This window comes from Heterodontus francisci, chromosome 10 (genome assembly GCF_036365525.1).
Source record: "Heterodontus francisci isolate sHetFra1 chromosome 10, sHetFra1.hap1, whole genome shotgun sequence".
Classification (NCBI taxonomy): Eukaryota; Metazoa; Chordata; class Chondrichthyes; order Heterodontiformes; family Heterodontidae; genus Heterodontus; species Heterodontus francisci.
In genome coordinates this window covers 83,183,396-83,211,221 of record NC_090380.1, presented here as the reverse complement: position 1 = coordinate 83,211,221, position 27,826 = coordinate 83,183,396, and the positions used below count along the sequence as shown (strand labels likewise).

The following is a 27,826-nucleotide window of genomic DNA, read 5'->3' as shown; positions in this document are numbered from 1 at the left end:
AAGAGGAAAGGGGGGGGGGAAGAAAGAGAGGAAAGGGGGGGGGGGAAGAAAGAGAGGAAAGGGGGGGGGGGAAGAAAGAGAGGAAAGGGGGGGGGGGAAGAAAGAGAGGAAAGGGGGGGGGGGACCAGATGAGATGCAGCCAAGGATAATTAGGGAAATAAAGGTGGAATTGCAGATTCACTGGACATAATCTTCCAAACCTCCTTCGATATAGGGATGGTTCCAGAAGGCAGGAGATTTGCAAATGTTACACCCTTTGACACAAATAGATGCGAACCCCCTTGTAAATTGTGTTGTGCATTTGAGTATTAATGTCAACTGCCATTTTATACAGCATGTTTTAAGTTTGTATTTCTGTGTTCTGATTGTCAAAATGGAGCAGAGAAGTCAGGTGGACAGCACTTGAAAAGAGGCTAGCTTTAAGATTCAGGAGATCCCGATCCAACCTTTGTGGACTCGAAACTAATCGTTTGTGAGTTCAGCCTGTCCTCCTTTATATAGCTGCCACAGCCTGTCTTCAAACTGCATTGGCGTTTGTCTAAGGCCTTTTCAACAAGAAACAAATTAAAAAGAGAAACCACACTTTGAAAAATCCAACAAGAAACAAACCATCCCAAAGACAAGCTGCAAGTAATAACAGAAAAGTCTGATTTCTACCAGTTCCCCCTCTGTCTAAAATAAGGTGACTTCAGCAATTTAGCTGTCTCCATTACTATCTTTGAGAGTGCAAAAGAAAAGGAGTTTGCAAGAGAAATCTCCAACAGCTCCTCCTCTATTCAGCATTTCTAATCGGTGATCTCAAACTTTTGGACACTATTTTTTGATATTCATGAACACTAGTTTTAACTGAAATCCATATTAGCCAGTAGTTGCCGAAGGGCCTGTTCTGTGCTGTATGTTCTATGTTCTATGTTCTATAGTTACGTTTCTGTTGCCTTTTTTATGCCTTTAACCTTTCTCTGAATGTTTGTAAGCGTGCATTGCAAAGTTAAACCCCTTCCCAAGTTTAAGAGTGTGTTAATAAACCCTACTTCTTTGATTTAACTTTAAAATCCATGTTATTGAAGCAGTCATTTATTATGAGGGTTTAAGAGCGGGAAAGAAATTCAATTAGTTATGGACAGGTGGTTGAATAAAAACAGGGAAATTTGATCAGAGGGAAAAAATTTTAATTAACTGCCTGTTCGTAACACCTTGTTCAAAAAAGGGTGCAAGGTTGAGCCCAGCAACCACAGGTCAGTCAGTTTAACTGAAGTGGTAGGAAAGCTTTTAGAAACGATAATTTGGAACAAACTTAACAGTCATTTCGAAAAATGTGGATTATTTAAGGATTTGTTACGGGCAAATCGTGTTTAACGAACTTGTTTGAGTTTTTTTGATGAGATAACAGACGGTTGATGTGGTGTACATGGACTTCGAAAAGGCATTTGATAAAGTGCCACATAATAGGCTTGTCAGCAAAGTTAAAGTCCATGGAATAATAGGGACAGGAGCAGCATGGATACAAAATTGGCTGAGTGACAGGAAACAGAGAGCAATTGTGAACGGTTGTTTTTCGGACTGGACGAAGATATACAGTGGGGTTCCCCAGGGATCAGTGTTAGGACACTTGCTCTTCCTGATCTAAATTAATGACCTAGACTTGGGTGCACAGGGCACAATTTCAAAATCTGCCGATGACACAAAACTTGGAAGTATTGTAAACTGTGAGCAGGATAGTGATAGACTTCAAGAGGACAGAGACAGGCTGATGTATTGGGCAGACAAGTGGCAGATGAAATTTCAATGCAGAGTTCTGTGAAATGATTCATTTTGGTAGGAAGAACGAGAAAAAGCAATATCAAATAAAGAGTACAATTCTAAAGGAGGTGCAGGAGCAGAGGAACCTGAGGACATATGTGTATAAATCATTGAAGGTGACAGGACAAGTTGAGAAAGTGGTTATAAAGCAAATGGGATCCTGGGCTTTATAAATAGCAGCATAGAGTACAAAAGCAAGGAAGTTATGACAAACCTGTATAAAACACTGGTTCAGCCTCAACTGTAGTACTGTGTCCAGTTCTGGGCACCACACTTTTGGAAAGATGTGAAGGTATTAGCAAGGGTGCAGGAAAGATTCATGAGAATGGCTCCAGAGATGAAGAACTTCAGTTACGTGGATAGATTGTAGAAGTTGGGGCTGATCTCCTTGGAGAAGATTAAGAGATTTGATAGAGGTGTTCAAAATCATGAGGAGTAGGGACACAGTAGATAGGGAGAAGCTGTTCCCATTGGCAGAAGGATCGAGAAGCACAGGGCACCGATTTAAGGTCATTGGTAAGAGAAGCAACGGTGACATGAGGAAAAACTTTTTTATACAGCAAGTGGTTAGGATCTGGAATGCATTGCCTGAGGTGGAGAGAGATTCAATTGTGGCTTTCAAAAGAGAATTGGATAATTATCTGGAGGGAAAAGACAGCAGGGGTGTGGGACTAGAGGAGTTGCTCCTGCAGCTGGCACAGACACGATGGACCAAATGGCCTCATTCTGTGCTATAACCATTCTACGATTATAATTCTAGATACCCTTCACCACTAGGTTTACATGAGTAACTTATTTTCAGATATTTTACAATTTATGCAAATACCTCTTCACCCAGATCACATTCAAATTATAAATTTGTGTCCTTTCATGGTCGTTGCTTAAATTAGCAACACAAAGCCACATGGTTAATTGCATTAAATACACAAGTCAATAGACGGCACAGAAGTCATTAAAAACTGCCCATGCAAAGATTTGTAAACCAGTAATCCCCACATGAACTCTGTTTATATTATATATCTCAACTGTCAAGATGGGTTTGCACTGATTTTAACATCCCACCAAATAATGCAAACTTTATGGGCAGTACAGACATTAAACCTCATTACAGTATGAAGATATCTCACCCTTTTTAACCCATATACAGAATGAAATTTGTACAAGATTAGTTAGTGGAACATAATTATTTTCCTTAGATAAGGTCAACATTTTTCAAGATCGTAAAAAATGTTAGAATCCCTCAATTTTCTACTTTCTATTATTAACCTTATATTACCTTTGAAAAATAATGAATTATATAATTATTAAGCTGAGAAACCCATTGTGTTACTTGCACACAGGCCGGTAATGCACATCATCAGCCTCAGTTGGATTACAATGCTTGTGCTTCTAAAATAGCAAATCTTTGATGAGTCAGAACAACAAAAGCGCATGTTCCTTACTACAAATAGGCTGGCACCATTGTGTTACCAAGAGGAGAAAACAGTCTTTCCCAGAGGGTCTATTTCCACGTACAATAAGCATAGAGAAATCATTTTGTGTAAATCTGTACAACTGCTAATGTGGAAACAGCCATTAACTTTGCAATAGAACAAGAATACAATATGACATTGCAGGCATATTATGTTCTATGGCAAAAAAAATTAAATGGTACAGAAACAGGAGCTGGACATCCAAAGCCATAGAACAAATATTTACATCTTTCAATGTTTAATAGGCAAGATATATATTTCTTTAATGAAACTGCACAAGGGCGGCACAGTGGCGCAGTGGTTAGCACCGCAGCCTCACAGCTCCAGCGACCCGGGTTCAATTCCTGGTACTGCCTGTGTGGAGTTTGCAAGTTCTCCCTGTGTCTGCGTGGGTTTCCTCCGGGTGCTCCGGTTTCCTCCCACATGCCAAAGACTTGCAGGTTGATAGGTAAATTTGCCATTAGAAATTGCCCCTAGTATAGGTAGGTGGTAGGGAAAATATAGGGACAGGTGGGGATGTGGTAGGAATATGGGATTAGTGTAGGATTAGTATAAATGGGTGGTTGATGGTCGGCACAGACTCGGTGGGCCGAAGGGCCTGTTTCAGTGCTGTATCTCTAAACTAAACTAAACTAAAGATTCTGATTTCATTGTGGCTAAATGCTGTAAATTCATTGAGGGAAGTCTGGCACAAATGAAAATACCTTCAACAAGATGTTGTGAAGCATTGTGCACTTTTCAAGCATTAGGACAACATTATTTTTCAAACCTAGCAGAAGTAAGGAATACATAACAGCAGAAAATTCTCCATTAGCCTCTGTGTAGTACTTCGTCAAAGGCTTTCTGAAAGTCCAGGTACACATATCCATTGCATATCCCCAGTATCTTCGCTATACCCAAACGTAGATTGGGCGACTGCTTTGCAGAACACCTCCGCTTCCAGCTGCTTGCCATTTCAACACACCCCTCTGCTTTTATGCCCACATTTCTGTCCTTGGCCTACTGCAATGTTCCAGTGAACATCAAAGCAAGCTCCAGGAGCAGCATCTCATCTTTCAATGAGGCACTCTACAGTCTTCTGGACTCAACATTGAGTTCAACAATTTCAGAGCATGACTGGTCGTTATTTAGATTTTTCTTTTTTTATTATATTTTATTTTTTAACCAGGTGTCTGTTTTTCATGTGCTTTTGCATAAAGCTGCTCATTACTCTGCCATTAACACTCTCTCTGGAATAATGCTTTGTCTTTCACCACAAACATTAACACTCTCTTTGCCTTTGTCCCATGACAACTTTGTTACTTAATCTCTCCTGCCCTCTGCCTCATCACACACCTTATCTTGTGCTTTCTTCCCCACCAAACCATCTCCCGCCTGCCCCCCCACTTCACTTGCTTTAAACCTAGTTTTTTTCTAACTTTTGCCAGTTCTGATGAAAGGTCACAACCCTAACTCTGCTTCTCTCTCCACAGATGCTGCCTGACCTGCTAAGTATTTCCTGCACTTTCTATTTTTATCCCTCCAATTTATGTTTAACTGCTATTAACCTCTCCTCCTAAGGGTCCCAACACACATTTATAAATTCCATTTTTATTGATATATTTGCAGAATACTTCACTTTTTGTTTTAATTTTTTGAAGATTTACCTTACTTTCCTGATCTCTAATATATTTGATTACTCATTTATTGCATCTGTTACATCGAAACTACTCATTTATAGCAGTTACACATGGGCGGCACAGTGGTTAGCACCGCAGCCTCACGGCTCCAGCGGGTTCAATTCTGGGTACTGCCCGTGTGGAGTTTGCAAGTTCTCCCTGTGTCTGCGTAGGTTTTCTCCGGGTGCTCCGGTTTCCTCCCACAAACCAAAAGACTTGCAGGTTGGTAGGTAAATTGGCCATTATAAATTGCCCCTAGTATAGGTAGGTGGTAGGGAAATATAGAGATAGGTGGGGGTGTGGTAGGAATATGGGATTAGTGTAGGATTAGTATATATGGGTGGTTGATGGTCGGCACAGGCTCGGTGGGCTGAAGGGCCTGTTTCAGTGCTGTATCTCTAAACTAAACTAAACATAGAAATTACAACACAGAAACAAACCATTCGTCCCAAGTGGTTTCTGTTAGCATTAATGCTCCACCCAAACTTTTTCCCACCCCTCTTAATATAATCCCATCAGTATATTATTTTATTAAACCCAAATGGTTCCTCCCCTTGTCTTATTTGTAGGTTCCTTCATGACAATGGTATTTTGTTCTGTTCCTCCACTGTGAAAACAGATGCCAAGTATTCATTTAATAAGTCTGCCATTTCTGTACTGTCTATTTTAGTCTCACCTGCATTTGTCTTTATTGGGCTCACATTCCCCCTTACCACTTTCTCAATATTAGCTCTGATAGCCCTTGCATTTTTTATATTCCCATTTTGCACTTCATTGCTTTCTATCACTTTGTTGTATTTTTAATAGCTCTCAGATTAGTACTTCCTTGCATTTATGCAAGCCTCACCTTTGAGCTTGACAGAATCTATTAGGTCTTTTGTCGACAATGGTGGCTCTACTACACAAATGGAGTATTTGCCTTTAAGAGGTAACTAATAGTTTTGTGTTGTACCATATATTTCTTTGAAAACTTCTCATCATTTGACTGTAGATTTACTGTGAAGCAGTTCAGCCCAGTCTACCATGGTCAATTTATTTCTATTCTAATACCTACTGACCCTCCTCTCCAATGACAGCTAATACCGTTAAAATACTGATAACTACAACAGCACATGAGGCTGGAAAAAAAAATTTCTATCACTGAAGCGACACACTGCCAAAACACTGACTGGAATATTTGAGGTCTTTAAAGCACCACTGAAAATAAGTACAGGCAAAGGTACTGAACATTGCTGTGAGAAAGAAAACAAAACAACCATGTTAGTGTCAACTTTTTTTTTTTAAGAACAATCCAAACCAATGCCATTGCCCTGCTCCCTCTTCAAAGCCTTGCATTCTCATCAGCTTCGAATATTCATCTAAATTTCTCATTAAGAAATGCAATAGTCCCTACCTCAATCACACCCTCTGGCAAAGCATTTTATGCACAGACAACAGTCGGAGAATAAATTTCTCCAAACCACTCTCTTCAAACTCAAAGTTTATAGTGAATTAATAATTCCTAGTCATTGATTCTCTAACCAGAGAAAGCACTCCTGCCTTATTCGCTCTATTGTTTTTGTAAATTCACTTTTGTAAATTTGAAAATCTCCAGTTAGCCTTCTCTACTCCAATGTAAATAGTCCCAGCATCTCAAGTCCAAGCTCCTAACTATATGTTCCCATCTCTGGCATCATCCTGATAATCCTAAACTATGCATGCTCCATGGTTTTTGCAACCTTTCTATAAAAGGAGCACCCAAACTGAACCTGAACTGCAGCCTGACGAACATTTTGCATGAATTCATTACATTTTACTCCAAGGTCCCAGTTACAAAATCAAAAATCCTATTGATCTGTTTATGGTTTAAACTATCTACATTCATACTTTCAGGGAATTATGAACTTGAACCTCTGTTCATCCATATCCTTAAACTTCTTTCCATTAAATTACGAGGACCATATTTCCTAAACTAAATCTGGGAACACACAGCCCAACACTCACCCACACCGAGGCACAGAGTGGGTTCTGATCTGGTTCCCAGGACATCCACATGGCCCAGCTCCAGCCACCGTTCCTTAGTCTGGTTACCTGCGACCCCATTATTCGAACATGTTTGTCTCCAGGGCTAATTTAATTTCTCAGAAAAATCACGCGCAATCCAGCGACTATCGGAAGGGAGGGGCAGGGCAAGCGCACTGCAGCCAAAGAGCATGACCTCTGCATAAAGTTCCTTCGTGAGTTCACCCCTTCAACTGGTTGAAAACAGGAGATATACATCCCTCCTACCAAGCAGAAGCTACCCCACCTCACAGCCCCACCCACTTCATTGACCAACCGCAGGGCAACTCAGTCACATGACTCCTGATTTGAACCCACAGTGTCATTAATAGGGTAGTCATTCGGGGATGAGTTTTATGAACTGGGGACTCTTCTGGAGATATTATTTGCCTGAGGATACGGTACTCATCTGGGTACTGTATACTGAAAGCGGGAACATAGCATCACCCTATATAAAGTCTATAATCCTAGTCCTTGTTTGCCCTCCCAAAAGGTATTACCTTGCACTTATCAACATTCCAGTGTCTACCCATTTTGCAAACCTGTCTGGGTCTGTTTGCCAAACTTCCTACTTTTTTGTCAGCAACAAATTTCAAGTTGCATTGTAGCCAAGTCCAAATCCTATACGGAGAACAAAAGTGGACCCAGCACTGGCCCCTGGAGTACGCCATTTCAAACCCTTCTACAGTCTAAGTAATACTCATTTATCTGAATCTTTGGTTTCATATCAACTTTCCATTCAGGCTATTACAGTTCCTCTTGTAACATATGCCTCAATTTTTTAAACAATTTCACGTGACGCCTCATAAAATGCCTAACAAAAATCCACATACACTACACATATAACCTAGGAATTACTTCTGAAATACAGTCACTCCTGTTCTGTAGGTAAGAGTGGCAAATTACTTACACACAGCAAGGTCTCTCAAACAGCAATGAGACAAGTAACCAGTTAATCTGTTTTGCTGGCATTAGTCGAATGCTGACTATTGGCTTGGGCAGCAAGAGAATTCCCTGCTCTTGTTCAAATGATTCAAAGGGATCTTTTAGGTTCATTCAAACAGACTTCAGCTTAACATCTCTTGAAAAAAAAGAATTGCGCATTTGTAAAGAAGTCAGAACTCTTTATAGACCTCATGTCGCCTCTTGCTCTTTTGTCAATCACCTTAAATCTGTGTCCTCAAATGGCTCGGAACGCATACTGTCCATCCAACAGTTCACCACCTCTGGTCTAGTACAACTACTCAGCATCTATGCTCCAACACTCTGCTCCCCACCTGAAGCTAAAGACCAGTTCTACAAGGAACTCCATAAGATCATTAGTAGCATCCCCAATACCGAACACCTGTTCCTGCTGGGGGACTTTAATGCCAGGGTTGGGGCCGACCATGACTCATAGCCCTCCTCCCTAGGGCGCTATGGCACTGATAGGATGAATAAGAATGGTCAGAGACTGCTTGAGTTATGTACCTATCATAACCTCTGCATCACCAACTCATTCTTTCACACTAAACCCTGTCACCAGGTTTCTTGGAGGCACCCAAGATCACGCCGTTGGCACCAGCTGGACCTCATCGTCACAAGGCGAGCCTCTCTAAACAGCGTTCAAATCACGCGCAGCTTCCACAGTGCGGACTGCGACATTGACCACTCCCTGGTGTGCAGCAAGGTTAGCCTCAAACCAAAGAAGCTGCATCACTCCAAGCAGAAGGGCCACCCGCGCATCAACACTTAGCAGAATTTCTCATCCACAGCTGTTACGTAAGTTTCTAAATTCACTCGAAAAAGCCCTTCAAAACACTCCCACAGGGGATGCAGAGACCAAGTGGACCCACATCAGAGATGCCATCTGCGACTCAGCAATGACCACCTATGGCAAACGTGTGAAGCAGAATGCAGACTGGTTTCAATCTCACATTGAAGAGCTGGAACCTGTCAGAGCCACTAAGCGCATTGCACTGCTGAACTACAAGAAAGCCCCCAGCGAGTTAACATCCGTAGCACTTAAAGCAGCCAGAGGCAATGCACAAAGAACAGCCAGGCGCTGCGCAAATGACTACTGGCAACACCTTTGCAGTCATATTCAGCTGGCCTCTGACACCGGAAATATAAGAGGAATGTATGATGGCATTAAGAGGGTTTTTGGGCCAACCATCATGAGGATTGCCCCCCTCAAATCTAAATCAGGGGACACAATCACTGACCAACGCAAGCAAATGAACCGCTGGGTGGAACACTACCTAGAACTGTACTCCAGGGAAAATGCTGTCACTGAGACAGCCCTCAATGCAGCCCAGTCTCTGCCAGTCATGGATGAGCTGGACGTACAGCCAACAAAATCGGAACTCAGTGATGCCATTGATTCTCTAGCCAGCGGAAAAGCCCCGGGGAAGGACGGCATTTACCCCTGAAATCATCAAGAGTGCCAAGCCTGCTATACTTTCAGCACTGTACGAACTGCTTTGCCTGTGCTAGGACGAGGGAGCAGTACCACAGGACATGCGCGATCACCCTCTAGAAGAACAAGGGTGACCACAGTGACTGCAACAACTACCGTGGAATCTCCCTGCTCAGCATAGTGGGGAAAGTCTTCGCTCGAGTTGCTTTAAACAGGCTCCAGAAGCTGGCTGAGCGTGTCTACCCTGAGGCACAGTGTGGCTTTCAAGCAGAGAGATCCACCAGTGACATGATGCTCTCCCTTCGCCAGATACAGGAGAAATGCCGCGAACAACAGATGCCCCTCTATGTTGCTTTCATTGATCTCACCAAAGCCTTTGACCTCGTCAGCAGACGTGGTCTCTTCAGACTACTAGAAAAGATTGGATGTCCACCAAAGCTACTAAGTATCATCACCTCATTCCATGACAATGAAAGGCACAATTCAGCATAGTGGCGCCTCATCAGACCCCTTTCCTATCCTGAGTGGCGTGAAATAGGGCTGTGTGTTCTCACACCTACACTGTTTGGGATCTTCTTCTCCCTGCTGCTCTCACATGCGTTCAAGTCTTCAGAAGAAGGAATTTTCCTCCACACAAGATCAGGTGGCAGGGTGTTCAACCTTGCCCGTCTAAGAGCGAAGACCAAAGTACGGAAAGTCCTCATCAGGGAACTCCTCTTTGCGGACGATGCTGCATTAACATCTCACACTGAAGAGTGTCTGCAGAGACTCATCGACAGGATTGCGCTGCCTGCAACGAATTTGGCCTAACCATCAGCCTCAAGAAAATGATCATGGGACAGGACGTCACAAATGCCCCATCCATAAATATCGGCGACTACACTCTGGAAGTGGTTGAAGAGTTCACCTACCTAGGCTCAACTATCACCGATAACCTGTCTCTAGATGCAGAAATCAACAAGCGCATGGGAAAGGCTTCCACTGCTACGTCCAGACTGGCCAAGAGTGTGTGGGAAAATGGTGTACTGACACGGAACATAAAAGTCCGAGTGTATCAAGCCTGTGTTCCTCAGTACCTTGCTCTACGGCAGCGAGGCCTGGACAACGTACGTCAGGCAAGAGCGACGTCTCAATTCGTTCCATCTGCGCTGCCTCCGGAGAATCCTTGGCATCAGGTGGCAGGACCGTATCTCCAAGGCAGAAGTCCTCAAGGCGGCCAACATCCCCAGCATATACACCCTACTAAGCCAGCGGCACCTGAGATGGCTTGGCCATGTGAGCCGCATGGAAGATGGCAGGATCTCCAAGGACACATTGTACAGCGAGCTCGTCACTGGTATCAGACCCACTGGCTGTCCTTGTCCCCATTTTAAAGACGTCTGCATACGCCGTATGATGTCCTGTGACATTGATCAAAAGTCGTGGGAGTCAATTGCCAGCAATCGCCAGAGCTGGCGGGCAACCATAAAGGCAGAGCTAAAGCGTGGCGGGTCGAAGAGAGTTAGTAGTTGGCAGGAAAAAAGTCAGAAGCGCAAGGCGAGAGCCAACTGCACAACAGCCCTGTCAACCAATTTTATCTGCAGCATCTGTGGAAGAGTCTGCCACTCTAGAATTGGCCTTTATAGCCACTCCAGGCGCTGCTTCACAAACCACTGACCACCTCCAGGCGCTTACCCATTATCTCTCGAGACAAGGAGGCCAAAGAAGAAAGAAAAAAAAAAAGACATGAGAACAGTGACTACACCTCAAAAACACTTCACTGGCTGAGCAGCACTTTGGGACATCCTGAGGTCATGAAAGGCACGGTGCAATGCAAGTCTCTCTCATTTTTTTCCTAAATGACACTCTAAAGCATTACTGAATTGCAACTACTCAAATGAACACAAACAAATTTTACCTCGGACTAGCCACAAAATTGAGTGTCGACCATTTTTATGTTTTCATGAAGCGCTGTGATGGGGTTGGGACATGGGAGGTGAGGAAGAGAGTTAATTTTTTCAGTTTGGCGGAACTATATTTTCCTGATAATTCACTAACCAGAATGTATATTAGAAGCTTCCTTCTTATCTGACAAACAAGAAAAATAAAATGGAGAGATTATTTGCAATCCTCATTCTTCAAAATGGATGTTCGCCTAAGTGTTCTGGAACAACATCAAGAACGGTAGGTCTAAGCTTTTTAAATTGAAATCCAAGGCTCAAGAACACAGGCAGACAACTCTGTCTCAAATTAAGAAGCTCACCTGTGCAGGGTACATCTATTGTGTTGTAAAGGGATGTGCGATTTTGCTCGGGTCGCTCTGAACAGGCTCCAGAAGCTAGCCGAGCGCGTCTACCCTGAGGCACAGTGTGGCTTTCGCGCAGAGAGATCAACCGTTGACATGCTGTTCTCCCTTCATCAGATACAGGAGAAATGCCGTGAACAACAGATGCCCCTCTACATTGCTTTCATTGATCGCACCAAAGCCTTTGACCTAGTCAGCAGACGTGGTCTCTTCAGACTACTAGAAAAGATTGGATGCCCACCAAAGCTACTAAGTATCATCACCTCATTCCATGACAATATGAAAGGCACAATTCAACATGGTGGCTCATCAGATGCCTTTCCTATCCTGAGTGGCGTGAAGCAGGGCTGTGTTCTCGCACCCACACTTTTTGGGATTTTCTTCTCCCTGCTGCTTTCACATGCGTTCAAGTCTTCTGAAGAAGGAATTTTCCTCCACACAAGATCAGGGGGCAGGTTGTTCAACCTTGCCCGTCGAAGAGCCAAGTCCAAAGTACGGAAAGACCTCATCAGGGAACTCCTCTTTGCTGACGATGCTGCTTTAACATCTCACACTGAAGTGTGCCTGCAGAGTCTCATCGACAGGTTTGCGGCTGCCTACAATGAATTTGGCCTAACCATCAGCCTCAAGAAAACGAACATCATGGGGCAGGATGTCAGAAATGCTCCAATCATCAATATTGGTGACCACGCTCTGGAAGTGGTTCAAGAGTTCACCTACCTAGGCTCAACTATCACCAGTAACCTGTCTCTAGATGCAGAAATCAACAAGCGCATGGGTAAGGCTTCCACTGCTACGTCCAGACTGGCCAAGAGAGTGTGGGAAAATGGCGCACTGACATGGAACACAAAAGTCCGAGTGTATCAGGCCTGTGTCCTCAGTACCTTGCTCTGTGGCAGCGAGGCCTGGACAACGTATGTCAGCCAAGAGCGACGTCTCAATTCATTCCATCTTCGCTGCCTCCGGAGAATACTTGGCATCAAGTGGCAGGACCATATCTCCAACACAGAAGTCCTCGAGGCGGCCAACATCCCTAGCTTATACACACTACTGAGTCAGCGGCGCTTGAGATGGCTTGGCCATGTGAGCTGCATGGAAGATGGCAGGATCCGCAAGGACACCTTGTACAGCGAGCTCGCCACTTGTATCAGACCCACCGGCCGTCCATGTCTCCGCTTTAAAGACGTCTGCAAACCCGACATGAAATCCTGTGACATTGATCACAAGTCATGGGAGTCAGTTGCCAGCGTTCGCCAGAGCTGGTGGGCAGCCATAAAGTCGGGACTAAAGTGTGGCGAGTCGAAGAGACTTAGTAGTTGGCAGGAAAAAAGACAGAGGCGCAAGGGGAGAGCCAACTGTGCAACAGCCCCGACAAACAAATTTCTCTGCAGCACCTGTGGAAGAGCCTGTCATTCTAGAATTGGCCTTTATAGCCACTCCAGGCGCTGCTTCACAAACCACTGACCACCTCCAGGCGCATACCCATTGTCTCTCGAGATAAGGAGGCCCAAAGAACAAGAAAGATTGTCATCACAAAGACTTTTTGTTTGCTGTGCAAGCATATTAACAAATTTCAATTTGCCTTCGGCACAGAAACTACAGTGCAGTAGGATTTATCTTAAACTGCCAGCTTTGACCAAATTAGCATGCCAGATAGCATCTTCTTCTTAGGAAGTCCCTTGGGAACGAGGATGACTTTCTTCCACTCCAGGATTGTGGGTCTTTATGTGACTGAATGGTCCAATTCTGGATCTGCATACTCTGCCACAGGTGGTGGGGCAGATAGTGTTTGGCGAGGCAAGTGAATGGGATGCTCGAATTTCCGAACGCTCCTTCTGCTGTTTGCGCTTGGTCGCTGCCTGGGCATGTCAACGTCGTTTGAACTGCTGGTACCTTTGTGGATGCTTCTTCTCCATTTTGGGCAAAAGGTCCCCACGAATCTGTGCAGATGTCACATTTTTTCAGGCTGGCTTTAAGGACATCCTTGTAGCATTTCCTTTGCCCTCCTGGTAATCTCTTGGCGTGACGGAGCTCGGGGTAGAAAGCTTGCTTTGGGAGTCTTGTGTCAGGCATGCGGACGATGTGGCCCACCCAAAGTAACCGACTAGCCATGATTAGTGTCTCGATACTGGGGCTGATGGCCTGAGAGGGGAGACTGATATTGGAGCACCTGCCCTGCCACTGAATTTGCAGGATCTTGCAGAGACACCGCTGGTGATATCTCTCCAGGGCTTTGAAATGTCTGCTGTACAGTGTCCATGTTTCCAACACATACAGCAGGGCAGGTAACACTGCAGCCCTGTAGACCATGTGCTCGGTGCCAGATGTGAGGTCTTTGTCGTCAAACACTCTTTTTCTCAAAGGCTGCGCTGGCACACTGGAGGCGATGCTGAGTATCATCGTTGATGTCTGCCCTTGCTGAGAGGCAGCTCCCAAGGTTTGAGAAGGTATGAGGAATGACATCATGCCAGATATACTCACCCAGTGACCAATCTTTTTACGGAACGGTTGAAAAAGCCCTGAAGGAGTAACTTGGAAAGAAGATCACCAGATCTCCAGGAGAAGAGACACTTACAGGAATAAATCAGTTCAGCCTCTAAACTCACAAACCTATCAGGCTGAAATGGAAAACCATTTTCTACGACGACCAAATTTAAGTCAATGATCAATTGCATAAAACAGATTGGATTTTCTTTAAAAAAAAACTGGTCTTGAAAAGCTTAAACAGTAAATGCTGGTTACATAACAAAAGTCTAGTTAATAGATAATGCATATGTAAGCATATCGCGTCAATTTCCATTACTTCACGCTGAAATATTGCACAGCTTTGAATAGATCTGATCCAGATGCAATTCAATCAGTGGAACATAACCACAGCACCTAAAAAATTCCAATTCTGATGGAACACATTCTTTACTCGAATTTTTATTTATTTTTTTTATTTATTTTTAATTTTTATTTTTTATTTTTATATTTATTTATATTTATTTTATATTTCCTACATCCTATCTAATATTATCATGGAGCACCATTTGTACAAGGACAGCAACTCAGGGCAATTAGGGATGGGCAATAAATATTGCTCACAAACCAAGAAAAATATGCGTTAAATCCCTTTTCGCAGTCTTGTTGGCTACATCTAGATGCATCAGGCAGCCTAAATACCACTGCAATCTTATCTTTTGCTTGCTATGTAAATACACCCAATGGTTCCTTCCACCACAATTGGATCAGATATGGCATGTTCATAAAGGCTGAAAGTCATCAATAACAAAGAAGGTGCCACTGTATCTTAATTACTTGCAACCATTTTTTGGGGGGCGGGGGGGTGGGGGGCAGTCAAGGTTGGGAAAGGAAGAGAAAGACAAGGGAAACTTGGGTGATCAAATGAGCACTAAACGGAATTCCTTCAAACTCTGAAATAACTGCTTTCTTTTGTGTCATAGAGTCATACAGCGCAGAAACAGGCCCTTCGGCCCATTGTAACACATTGTTCAAGAAACAATGCATTAAGAGTGCTCTAAATATAGCTACAAGCAGACAAAGCAGAACGAGGGGTAAGATTGAATTTTTGGAGCATGAACAGTGAAAAAATTTGTACAATCTAGATTATATATCAAGCTAAAAAGCAGGAGGGCTTTCAAAGTAAATCTATGCTCCATTTAGATTCGGCCTTTCAAACGATCCTGATCTAAGATCTAAATTTAGACTGCAATTAAAGATCTGCCAGAGGAATGATCTTCATTTATGGTGCAGTGATGCCCAAATGGCACATTTAGAGTGTTTACAGGCATTTAAAAAGACAAACACACACTATACGGCCATACCACACTCCTTACAGCTCAGCCACAACGGAATATTGGCCATAGATTTCTAGTTTGCAAGTTAATTAAAAGATGAACAAAAACAGAACCAATTCGAATATTCAAAAGGCAAACAGAATAATTCACCTCTTCAATAGATTGTAAAATTAAAAGCCGACATACAGAAATGTGTTCTGCTAACGTGGGCTCATTTAATGCAATTATCACATGGTAGGACATGAACCATATCAACTTATTGCAGACATTGCTCCAACAGCTGAAAATCTAGTAAAGCTACAACACAGAACTACATGCTTGCTAAACAGCAGAAACAGCATGCTATAGACCAGTGTTTACCAATACGCTCGCCACTTGCCACATATGGCGAATCAGCCACAGACATGTGGCGAATTGATGCTCTTCATTTTTAGAGCCACACAATAGAGTTGGTTAAAGTTACAATGGTGGGTATGGGTGTCACTCGCTAGACTGCTATTTGTTGTCCGTCCCTAATTGAGCAAGGAAGAATTAACCACGCTGCTGTTAGACAGGAGTCACATATCGGTCAGGCTGTAACTACGTTTACCAGAATGTAGCTCAGTTGTCGAGTTTCTAGTGACCTGGAAGATGAAGGGCGACTTGCTCAATGAAGCAAGAAAAATAGTCTGTTGCTCGTTACCGTCTCTGTTCCTGTTCTCTCTGGGTGCCTCAAAATGATACATTTAGATCTGTGGGACCCCTGCGAAGGTAGAGCCGGCCTTCGGGAGAACTGCAGTCCAATTGCTCTTGAAATTTTCTTGGGGAATCTAGTGACACAGGGGAGGCTAAATGAAGAACTTGGTTTTGTTTAGCTGGTAGTTAGAGGTTTTCGCAAAACAGTTGAGGTATGACAGCAATGGACAATGATGCACGGCTGCAAGTATTGAAATGTGCAATTTTGGCAAGCAGCCAGATGTATTCAGCCTTCATCTTAATAGATCTGTTGAAACAAGCAATTGAAAGAAATTGGGCACTATTGGTGTAAAAGGAGAGATTGGAGGAGGTTGGCCATGAGCCGATGGTCTATTAAATGCCCAGATGCTGTGTTCAGAAATGGCAGGAGAGGGCAGAAGCCAATACAGAGATTTGTCGATCCCAGAGTCTCCTAATATATGAATTCTGATACAGACAGTTTACTCTTGAAGTTTATTTTTTTGAAATAAACTGAAGCACACTGTCAGAAACAGAACTCTTCGGTGAATAGATTGTCATCAGCCTTTAAGAGTGTCTACAGCAGGCTTGCTTTGCAGAATAGTTGGATTGCAAAACCCTTTTGAAGCTGTTCTCCTGGCTCTGGCAGTGAGTGCATTGGTCTTGGTTGTTGACATTTTAAAGCCTCAAATTTACTTTCAAAAGACCGTGTACTTGTTTTATTCCATCTTTGGCCTCCTTATCTCGAGAGACAATGGGTAAGCGCCTGGAGGTGGTCAGTGGTGTGTGGAACAGCGCCTGGAGTGGCTATAAAGGCCAATTCTAGAGTGACAGGCTCTTCCACAGGTGCTGCAGAAAAATTTGTTTGTCGGGGCTGTTACACAGTTGGCTCTCCCCTTGCGCCTCTGTCTTTTTTCCTGCCAACTACTAAGTCTCTTGGACTCGCCACACTTTAGCCCCGCCTTTATGGCTGCCCACCAGCTCTGGTGAACGCTGGCAACTGACTCCCACGACTTGTGATCAATGTCACAGGATTTCATGTCGTGTTTGCAGACATCTTTAAAGCGGAGACATGGACGGCCGGTGGGTCTGATACCAGTGGCGAGCTCGCTGTACAAGGTGCCCTTGCGGATCCTGCCATCTTCCATGCAGCTCACATGGCCAAGCCATCTCAAGCGCCGCTGACTCAGTAGTGTGTATAAGCTGGGGAAGTTGGCCGCCTCGAGGACTTCTGTGTTGGAGATATGGTCCTGCCACCTGATGCCAAGTATTCTCCGGAGGCAGCGAAGATGGAATGAATTGAGACGTCGCTCTTGGCTGACATACGTTGTCCAGGCCTCGCTGCCATAGAGCAAGGTACTGAGGACACAGGCTTGATACACTCGGGCTTTTGTGTTCCGTGTCAGTGCGCCATTTTCCCACACTCTCTTGGCCAGTCTGGACATAGCAGTGGAAGCCTTACCCATGCGCTTGTTGATTTCTGCATCTAGAGACAGGTTACTGGTGTTAGTTGAGCCTAGGTAGGTGAACTCTTGAACCACTTCCAGAGCGTGGTCGGCAATATTGATGGATGGAGCATTAATATTGCATATATTATGTATCATGTGGCTAATATGGCGACCTGATCGCCACAAGTTTGGCAAGCAGCAAAATCCTATTGGACAACATTGCTGTGGACAAAGCTAAGTGAACCCACAACACAAGGATCAGATCAAAACTCTGAAGTCCTGTCACATCCAGTCGTGAATGATGGTGGACAGTTAAACTACTAACAGGGGGAGGCAGCTCCATGAACATCCCCATCTTCAATAATGGTGGAGCTAAGCATATGAGTGCAAAAAATAAGGCTGAAGGGCTTGCAATCATCTTCAGGCAGAAGTGCCGAGTGTATGATCCACCTCAGCCTCATGGAGGTGCTCATCATCGCAGAAGCCAGTCATCAGTCAATTTGATACACTTCACATAGTATCAAAAAACTGAGCACATTGGATACAGCAAATACCGTGGGCCCCAACAATATTCTGGCTGTAGCGCTTAAGACCTGTGCTCTGGAGTTAGCTGCACCCCTATTCAACCTGTTCAAGTATAGCTGCACCACTGACATCTACCTGACAAAATGGAAAATTGTCTTGGTATGCCCTGTTGACAAAAAGCAGAACAAATCTAATCCAGCCAATTGCCACTCCATCATGCGTCAGTGACAGTGCCATCAAGCAGCACTTACACAGCAATAATCTGTTCACCAATGCCCAGTTTGGGTTCCACCAGGGCCACTCCGCTTCAGAAATCATTACAGCCTTGGTCGAAACATGAAGAAAAGAGCTGAATGCCAGAGGTGAGGTGGGAGTGACGGCCCTTGATATCAAGGCATCATGTGATCGAGTGTGGAATCAAGGAGTTCTAGCAAAATAGAAATCAATGGAAATCAGCAGAAACTCTCCACTAGCTGGAGTCGCATCTAGCCCAAAGGAAGACAATTGTGATTGTTAGAGGCCAATCATCTCAGCCCTAGCACATTGCTGCAGGAACTCCTCAGGGCAGTGATCTAGATCTAGCCATCTTCAGCTATTTCATCAATGACCTTCCCTCCATCATAAGGTCAAAAGTAGGGATGTTCACTGATGACTGCAGTGTTCAGTTCCATTCACAATTCCTCAGTTAATGAAGCAGTCCATGCTCACATGCATCTAGACCCGAATAGCATGCAGGCTCGAGCTGATAAGTGGCAAGTAACATTCACGCTGCACAAGTGCCAGGCAAAGACCATCTCGTCACTAATTGATGTAATGAGGAGGATAGATAAAGGGGAGCCAGTGGAGGCAGGACACTTGGATTTCCAAAAGGTATTCAACAAGCTACCACACAAAAGGTTTGGACATAAGCTAAGGACTCATGGAGTTGGGGCTGATATATTAGCATGGATGGAGGATTGGTTAACAGACAGGAAGCAGAGAGTAGGGATAAACAGGGCATTTTCAAACTGGCATGCTGTAATGAGTGGAGTGCCGCAAGGATCAGTGCTGGGGCCTCGGCTATTTACAATCTATACTGATGACTTAAACAAAGAAACTGAGAGCATTGTATCCAAGTTTGTTGACAATACAAAGCTAGATGGAATGTAAGCTATAAGAAGGACATGAGGCTACAAAGAGATATAGATAGGAGAAGTGAATGGGCAGCTGGAGTATAATATGGGGACTTGTGAGGTTATTCACTTCAGTAGTAAGAATAGAAAAGCAGATTTTTTTTTTTTTAAAGCATGAAACTTTTAAATGTTGATGTTCAGAAAGACTTGGGTGCACTCTTACAAGGAACACAGGCAGTTTGCATGCAGATACAGCAAGCAATTGCAAAGGGAAATGGCATGTTGTCCTTTATTGCAAGGGGAAATTAGTGCAAGAATAAGGAAGTCTTGCTACAATTGCATAGGGCTTTGGTGAGGCCAAACCTGGAGTACTGAGCGCAGTTTTGGTCCATATCTAAGGAAGGATATTCTTGCCTTGGAGGCAGTGCCGCAAAAGGTTCATTGGATTGGTTCCTGGGATGAGGGTTGTCCTATGATAAGAGACTGAGCAAATTAGGCCTATACTCACTGGAGTTTAGAAGAATGAGACGTGATCTCATTGAAACATACAAGATTCTGAAAAGGCTTGACAGGGTAGGCAGAGAGAGAGTGTTTCCCCTGGCTAGGAAATCTAGAACACGGGGCGGGGGGGAGGGCACTGCCTCAGGATAAGAGGTCAATCATTTGGAATAGAGATAAGGAGAAATTTCTTCACTCAGAGAGAGGGTTGTGAATCGTTGGAATTCTCTACCCCAGAGGATTGTGGATGCTCCATTGTAGAGTATATTTAAGGCTGGAATAGATAAATTTTTGATTAAGCTAGAGAGGGTGCAGAAAAGATTCACAAGGATGTTGCCTGGTTTGGAGGGCTTGAGTTATAAAGAGAGATTGGATAGGCTGGGTCTGTTTTCCCAGGAGCGAACGAGGCTGAAAGGGGACATGATAGAGGTATATAAAATTATGAAAGGCATAGATAGGGTAGATAGCCAGAATCTGTTTCCCATGGTAGGGGTGACTAAAACTAGAGGGCATAGATTTAAGGCAAGAGGGAGGAAGTTTAAAGGGGATCAAAGGGGTAAATTTTTCACACAAAGAATAGTGGATATCTGGAATGAACTGCCAGAGGGGGTGGTGGAGGCAGGAACAGTAGCGACGTTTAAGAGGCATCTGGACAGGTACTTGAATGAGCAAGGTATAGAGGGATATGGAATTAATGCAGGCAGGTGGGATCAGTATAGATAGCAATTTGGTCGGCATGGACGCAGTGGGCCGAAGGGCCTGTTTCTATGCTGTATGACTCTATGACCTCTCAGAGAATCAAGGATATGGGGAGGGGGTAGGAAAGTGAAGTTGAGGCAGATGATCAGCAATGATCGTGCTGAATGGCTGAGCAGGCTCAAGAGGCTGTACAGTTTTACTCCTGCTCCTATTTTGTATGTTTGCATCCCCAAAAAGAGTCAATTCACCTCCCCTTGACATTCAACATAATTATCACCAAGTCCCCCACCGTCTACAACTCAGGGAGGTGTTCAGCATGCACCAGAAACACAACTGGAACAGCTGCAAACTGTGGCTACAAGAGCAGATCTGAGGTTGGGCATTCTGCAGCAAGTGACAACTCCTGATTCCTCAAAGCCTTTCCACCATCTCCAAGGCAAAACAGGAGTGAAATTGAATACTCTCCACTTGCCTAGATGAATGCAGCTCCAACAACACTCAAGAAGCTCAACACCATCAAGGGGAAAGCTTGATTGGCACCCCATCTACTACCTTAAACATTCACTCCCTCCACCACCGGTACAATAATTGCTGCAGTGTATACCATCTATAAAATGCAATGCAGCAACTCACCAAGGTTTCTTCAACAGCACCTGCCCAACCTGCAACCTCTACCACCTAGAAGGACAAGGGCAGCAGATGCAGGGGAATACCATCACCTGCAATTTCCCCAAGTCACAACTGACTTGGAAATATATCACTATTCCTTCATCATCGTTGGGTCAAAATCCTGGAACCCCCTACCTGACAGCACTGTGGGAGTACCGACATCATACAGACTGCAGTGGCTCACTACCATCTCCTCAAGGGCAATTATTGATAGGCAATAAATGCTCACCTTGCCAGATATGTTCTCATCCCATGAACAAATAAAACAAAAAGATTGTTGGTCAATAATAATGGAACAGTAAAAATGTTTCAAAATTAACAGAGAAAGCTGTACTTTAATTGGGGTCTAAATATTTATCTGTGGCTCATGATGGCCTTTCATTGCATCTCATCTGCAAATCTACTGCTGCAATATCAAAGAAGCCAAACGTTGAACTATGAAACACAGCAAAGGTCAAACCAGAGAAGATAATCTAAACGTACTGCAGAAATCTACAGAAGTTGCAGCAGACATTTATTGCTCCAGTAGTCACAATGTTTTGTTTAAACTGCATGACACTGCACAGATTACATTACGAACTAATCATCCCGTAAGAACACCATAGTATATCAGTTATGTGGAGTTTATGACTGATATCAAATTGTTGACAATCTTGCTTGTACAATTAAGTTGATGACCTCTTGAAATATGCACCTTCCATTTTTGAGTGCTTTTGTTACATTGCGTGAAGCTTAGATTAGCTGGTACGAAGTGCATTTTACTGCCTCCCACCATGATCTTCCACAATGAAACATTAACTATCAAAAGAATATAAATTTTTTAAATAAAGACATATTATTGAAAAAAATCCAAAATTAGTGTTATGAAAGTACTTCCATTTTTTTGTTAAACTGTGAGGACTTGTGTTTTAAAACTGAAAAAAGAATTCCATAGATCTTGGACCTTGTAGGGTTTTTTAAGTTAAGATTTATAGGGGTCAGGAGGCTTGACTCTTGAAAAATTGTTTTGGTTTTGCTTTGGACAGTCAGTTGGAGTTTAAAAAAAACAGCCAAGAGAGCAGTCATCCCAGCTCAGTCTTTTCCATCCCTTTGAAAAGCTCATAGAAGTGAGTGTAAGAAATACAGAAATTGATGCTACATTCACCCTGAAAGGCATGCTTGAAACTCCCGTTGCCGCATTTCTCCGGAGACGCTGGAAAAACCTGCCAGATAAATCTTGGATTCCACCTGAACGAATTGCTCCAGAGAAAGATCACAGTGACAGCCATCTACACGTATTTGGGACGCCAAACCAAAAAAGGGACAACTGATGTCTTTCTATATCTTCTCTTTTTTCTTTAAGAATTAACAAGTATTTGGCCAAAGTATTCTTTTGTCGTCTTTTTTTTTGCAACAGAGCTCTAAAAAGAAAATCTGGGGGGGTGGGGGGGGTAAGGTAAAAAGGGAATTTTCATATTTCAATCTGTGTTAATGCTTTGCTTCGTTACTGATTAAGTCTTGTTTTCTAATAAATTGATAATTTTGTTGTTTATTAAAGAAACGTGGTTGGTGTATTTTATTCTGGGATAAAGAATAGAGTCTATGATTGACCGCATCGGTAACTAGGTAAACATTTAAATATATGTTATGACTTGTGGAGAAGCAAAAGTAGAAAAGACAGTGCACTTCTCCCACCTCGGTCATAACAAGAGGAGTTTGGTAATATCACTTTTATGCACTACCAATACTTGGGAAATTCATTTACTATTAGGGACAGCTAGGTAACAGGTTGAAAGTCATCCCCAGGTCTGCTGGCTGTAAGGATATAAAGTGAAATAAGCAGTTTTAATTCAATTGGTTTTGAGTTTGGATCTACTGCACAAGAGCATGCAAAATTTGGTACAAATTACCACTCAAATCTTGTTCAAAGTAGCCATTAAGATTAACCGTCGAAAAAAACTTGCTGCTGTAGGAAGAGGTGCTATTGAGTTTGAGAAGGACAACACCATGCTTTCCTTGAACTGGGCATGCTTAATGGCAACACTGCAAAATGAAAAAGCACTCCATTTTCCAGCATAGAAACCTCACACCTTGATCAGCATCCATTCTTTTTAAAAAAACAACTCATGTTGTTGTCATGGTCCTGTAGTTTTTTGGGGGGGAATATGCGGTTTGCCTTAAAGGCTTGCAAAGGATCAGTATTGTTTTAAGAACCAGCAAGCCTCAGGAGTTATAGGAAGGTGTAGTGTATTTTTGTTGCCTTCGAAACAGCCATTTGGAGACTGCAATTCAAAGGGTGCATTCTCGATACCATGGAAACAGCCAATGGGAGTGAGTCTCATGCCATACATTTGTTACAATTCAGTTTTTGAACTGGCTTTTAGTTGAAAACAGTTTGTTCGACCAGAACACACAGACAGAAGACACAGAGAGCTGTGGTGTTTAGCACACCTGAAAAAGAGCTCTCAACCATTTAAACTGAAGGAATAGGATTTTAGTCTGTTTAATAATTCTCTTTCAAAATTCAGAAACATCAAACAAAAACAGAGATCTTTGGTAATTTAAAATGAAGGGAGGGAAGTTAGACTGTGACAATGTTCTTTTCCTCAAAAAATTCGAAAGTCAGATTGATTCTATTGAAAGTATTTGCAAGTCGTTAATTGTTGGAATTCGCTGGAGAAGGAAAGCAACATTCTGTGAGGACTTCAAGCAACATTGGACTGTAAATTTGCAAGGAAATCAAATTTTTTCTATTTTAAATGTTGTTTATATCTTCATAGTGTTTAAGAATTTAGTTCTTCTAATTAAAGAATTAATTTATTGATTTAAAGACACCTGGTTTGATTAGCTTCATTCGGGGTTGAATAGATGGTACAATTTGGCTGGGTCTTTCTTTAACGTGGAAAGTTTTAAATGATATGTTAGGCAATCTGTGGAGCAATGGGATTGAATTATCAGTGCGTCTCCCCACAATCAGAATCATATTTTGATTGGGGGCTTTGACTGGAGCAGGTTGGTCGTAACACTGTACAGCATTTTCACAAACTATCGCTCCATGCAAAAAAAAGCTTCAAGGCCATACTTACTTGTCATCAAATGCCCGCTTCCAAAATTCGGCAGCATCTGCCTTTGTGATGCGAAAGTTATCACCCTGAAAGTGGCCAGAAGGGAAGATAGCCTTGATTTCTGCAAGCATGTGACTAAAGATGAGTGACAGCTTTGTAAGATTCCTCCTAGGGGAAAAGAAAGCAGGGCATCAGAAGACAAGATATTTCAATCCACCTCCAAAACAGAAATCAATACTTTGAAAATGCAAAAAACTCAAAAAAAGCACACAAAAGCTCTGCAAATTACAAACGGTGTCTGTTAATGGAGGAAAATCAGCTGGCAAATATAAAAAGCTCATGGCAGTCACAGAATGTCACCCTGGAACACCAGCCTATGCTGAACATTCTATATAAAAGAAAGTCTTGGGCCTGAATACTACCACAATGAAACACCACTAAAAGTTCAACGTCCAATGTTACATTTATAGGTTATAGAGATTGGTCAATATTGCAGGACCTATCAGCACTAAGTACAGACTGGCTCACATATTTGAATAAAGACTTAAATGGAAGATCATACCATCTGAAGCAGAAAAATTTAAAACACAACATCCTGGGGTTACCACTGACTAGAAACTGGACTGGAGTAGCCATATAAATACCATGGCTACAAGAGCAGGTCAGAGGCTAGGAATCCTGTGGCGAGTAACTCACCTCCTGATACCCCAAAGCCTGTCCACCATCTACAAGGTACAAGTCAGGAGTGTGATGGAATATTCTCCACTTGCCTGGATGAGTGCAGCTCCAACAACACTCAAGAAGCTCGACACCATCCAGGACAAGCAGCCCACTTGATTGGCACCCCATCCACAAACATTCACTCCCTTCACTACCGAAACACAGTGACAACAGTGTGTACCATCTACAAGATGCACTGCAGCAACACACCAAGGGTCCTTAGACAGCATCTTCCAAACCCGCGACCTCTACCACCTAGAAGGACAAGTGCAGCAGATGCATGGGAATACCACCACCTGCAAGTTCTCCACCAAGCTACACACCATCCTGACTTGGAACTATATCACTGTTCCTTCACTGTCGCTGGGTCAAAATCCCTTCCTAGCAGCACTGTGGGTGTACCTACCCAACATGAGCTGCAGCGGTTCAAGGCGGCGGCTCACCACCACCTTCTCAAGGGCAATTCGGGATGGGCAATAAATGCTGACCTAGCCAGCAACGCCCACATCCTAAGAACGAATAAAACTTGAGATTTCTGAAGTTTAAATTATTGGATATTTAAAAATATAAACCATCCCAAGCATTTGCTGCCCTTGTCCTTCTAGTTGGTAGATGTCGCGGGTTTGGAAGGTGCTGTCTAAGGAGCCTTGGTGCGTTGCTGCAGTACATCTTGTAGATGGTACACACTGCTGCCACTGTGCGTCAGTGCTGAAGGAAGTGAATGTTTGTGGATGGGGTGCCAATCAAGTGGGCTGCTTTGTCCTGGATGGCGTTGAGCTTCTTGAGTGTTGTTGGAGCTGCATCCATCCAGGCAAGCGGAGAGTATTCCATCACACTCCTGACTTGTGCCTTGTAGATGGGCGATAGGCTTTGGGGAGTCAGGTGGTGAGTTATTCGCCGTAGGATTCCTAGCCTCTGACCTGCTCTTGTAGCCATGGTATTAAGATGGCTACTTCAGTGCAACTTCTGGTCAATGGTAGCCCCTAGGATATTGATAGAGGGGCATTCAGTGAGGGTAATGCCATTGAATGCCAAGGGGAGATGGTTAGATTCTCTCTTGTTGGAGATGGTCATTGCCTGGCACTTGTGTGGCGCAAATGCTACTTGTCACTTATCAGCCCAAGCCTGGATATTGCCCAGGTCTTGCTGCATTTCTGCACGGACTGCTTCAGTATCTGAGGAGTCACGAATGGTGCTGAACATTGTGCAATCATCAGCGAACATCCCCACTTCTGACCTTATGATTGAAGGAAGGTCATTGATGAAGCAGCTGAGGTTAGTTGGGCCTATGGCACCACCCTGAGGAACTCCTGCAGTGATGTCCTGGAGTTCAGATGATTGACCTCCAACAAACACAACCATCTTCCTTTGCGTTAGGTGTAACTCCAACCAGCGAAGAGTTTTCCCTCTGATTCCCATTGACTTCAGTTTTGCTAGGGCTCCTTGATGCCATACTCGGTCAAATGCTGCCTTGATGTCAAGAGCAGTCACTCTCACCTCACCTTTTGAGTTCAGCACTTTTGTCCATGTTTGAACCATGGAAACATAGAAAATAGGAGCAGGAGTAGGCCACTCGGCCCTTCGAGTTATTATGATCATGGCTGATCATCCAACTCAGTAACCTGTTCCCGCTTTCGCCCCATGCCCTTTGATACCTTTAGACCCAAGAGCTATATCTAACTCCTTCTTGAAAACATACAATGTTTTGGCCTCAACTGCTTTCTGTGGTAGTGAATTCCACAGGCTCACCACTCTCTAGGTGAAGAAATTTCTCCTCTCAGTCCTGAAAGGCTTACCCCGTATCCTTAGACTATGACCCCTGCTTCCGGACTCCCCCACCATCGGGAACATCCTTCCTGCATCTACCCGGTCAAGTCCTGTTAGAATGTTATAGGTTTCTATGAGATCCCCCCTCACTCTTCTGAACTCCAGCAATTATAATCCTAACCAACTCAATCTCTCTTCATACGTCAGTCCAGGGCTGCAAGCATAAGGGTCAGCTTCCACATGTACATGTATAGCAGCTAGCCACCTGTCAATGTTTCTAACACCTTCAGACCATTAGTCCAAAGCTCTCCTGGCTGTACTTCCATTCTCCGCTCTCTGTAAACTTCAGGTCATGCAAAACTCTGCTGTCTGCATTCTATCCAGCACAAAATCCCACTTACGCCTCACCCTGTCCTCAGTGACTTATATTGTGCATTGGCTCCCAGTTCTCCAAAGCCTTTCTAAGTTTTCCTTTTCCTCCAATTACAAATTCTCATCATGTTTAATTCCCTTTGTGACCTCATTCCTCCCTATATCTCTAACCTACTGAAATACTACAATCCTCTCACTGGAACACTTCATGTGGGTGGGCATCCCATATATCTTTAAAGCATGCAATTCAAGCAAAGGGTAATCCTGTTGTCAAGGTCCTGTAGGTTTCTTTTCTCCGGGGAACACGTGGTGTGTCTCTATGGCTGGAAAAGCAGCAATACTGCTTTAAGAACCACCACGCCTCAGAAGTTAGAGAAAATGCATTTTGGTTGCCGTTGGATACAACCATATGGCGAGGGAACCAACCAGCTTCAGAGAATGCATCCTGGTTACCCGGCAACAGCCATTCAGGGACCCAGACCAGATATACAATGTTACAATTCAATTTTGAACTGGCTTTTTAAGCTGAGACTGACACTCTGTTCTAACAGAACACAGACAGACAGCTGGTGTTAGCACCTGAAAGAGGAGCTCTCGGCCATTTAAACGGAAGGAAGAGAATTTAGTCTGTTTAATTATCTCTCAAAATTCTAAAAAAGTTAAGCCAAAACAGAGATCTCTGATAATTTAAACCGAAGGAAGGAAGGGAAGTTAGACTGTGACAATCTTTTATCCCTCAAAAACTTTAAAACCAGATTGATTCATTTAAAAAGTCGTTAATTGTTAAAATCCATCGCTGGATAAGGAAAGCATCACTTACTGCTGGA

At 43.5% G+C, this 27,826-nt stretch overlaps 1 protein-coding gene across 6 annotated transcripts in view; it reads right to left on the bottom strand.

Moving 5' to 3' along the window:
* The window catches only part of cblb (Cbl proto-oncogene B, E3 ubiquitin protein ligase), a 279,679-nt gene that overhangs the window by 121,611 nt on the left and 130,242 nt on the right, over positions 1-27,826 (bottom strand). For all 6 annotated transcript variants that reach the window (XM_068040894.1, XM_068040892.1, XM_068040895.1 and 3 more), the window contains one exon: positions 24,162-24,308. In XM_068040894.1, the coding sequence (XP_067896995.1) occupies positions 24,162-24,308 (147 nt within the window). The remainder of the gene's footprint in view (positions 1-24,161; positions 24,309-27,826) is intronic.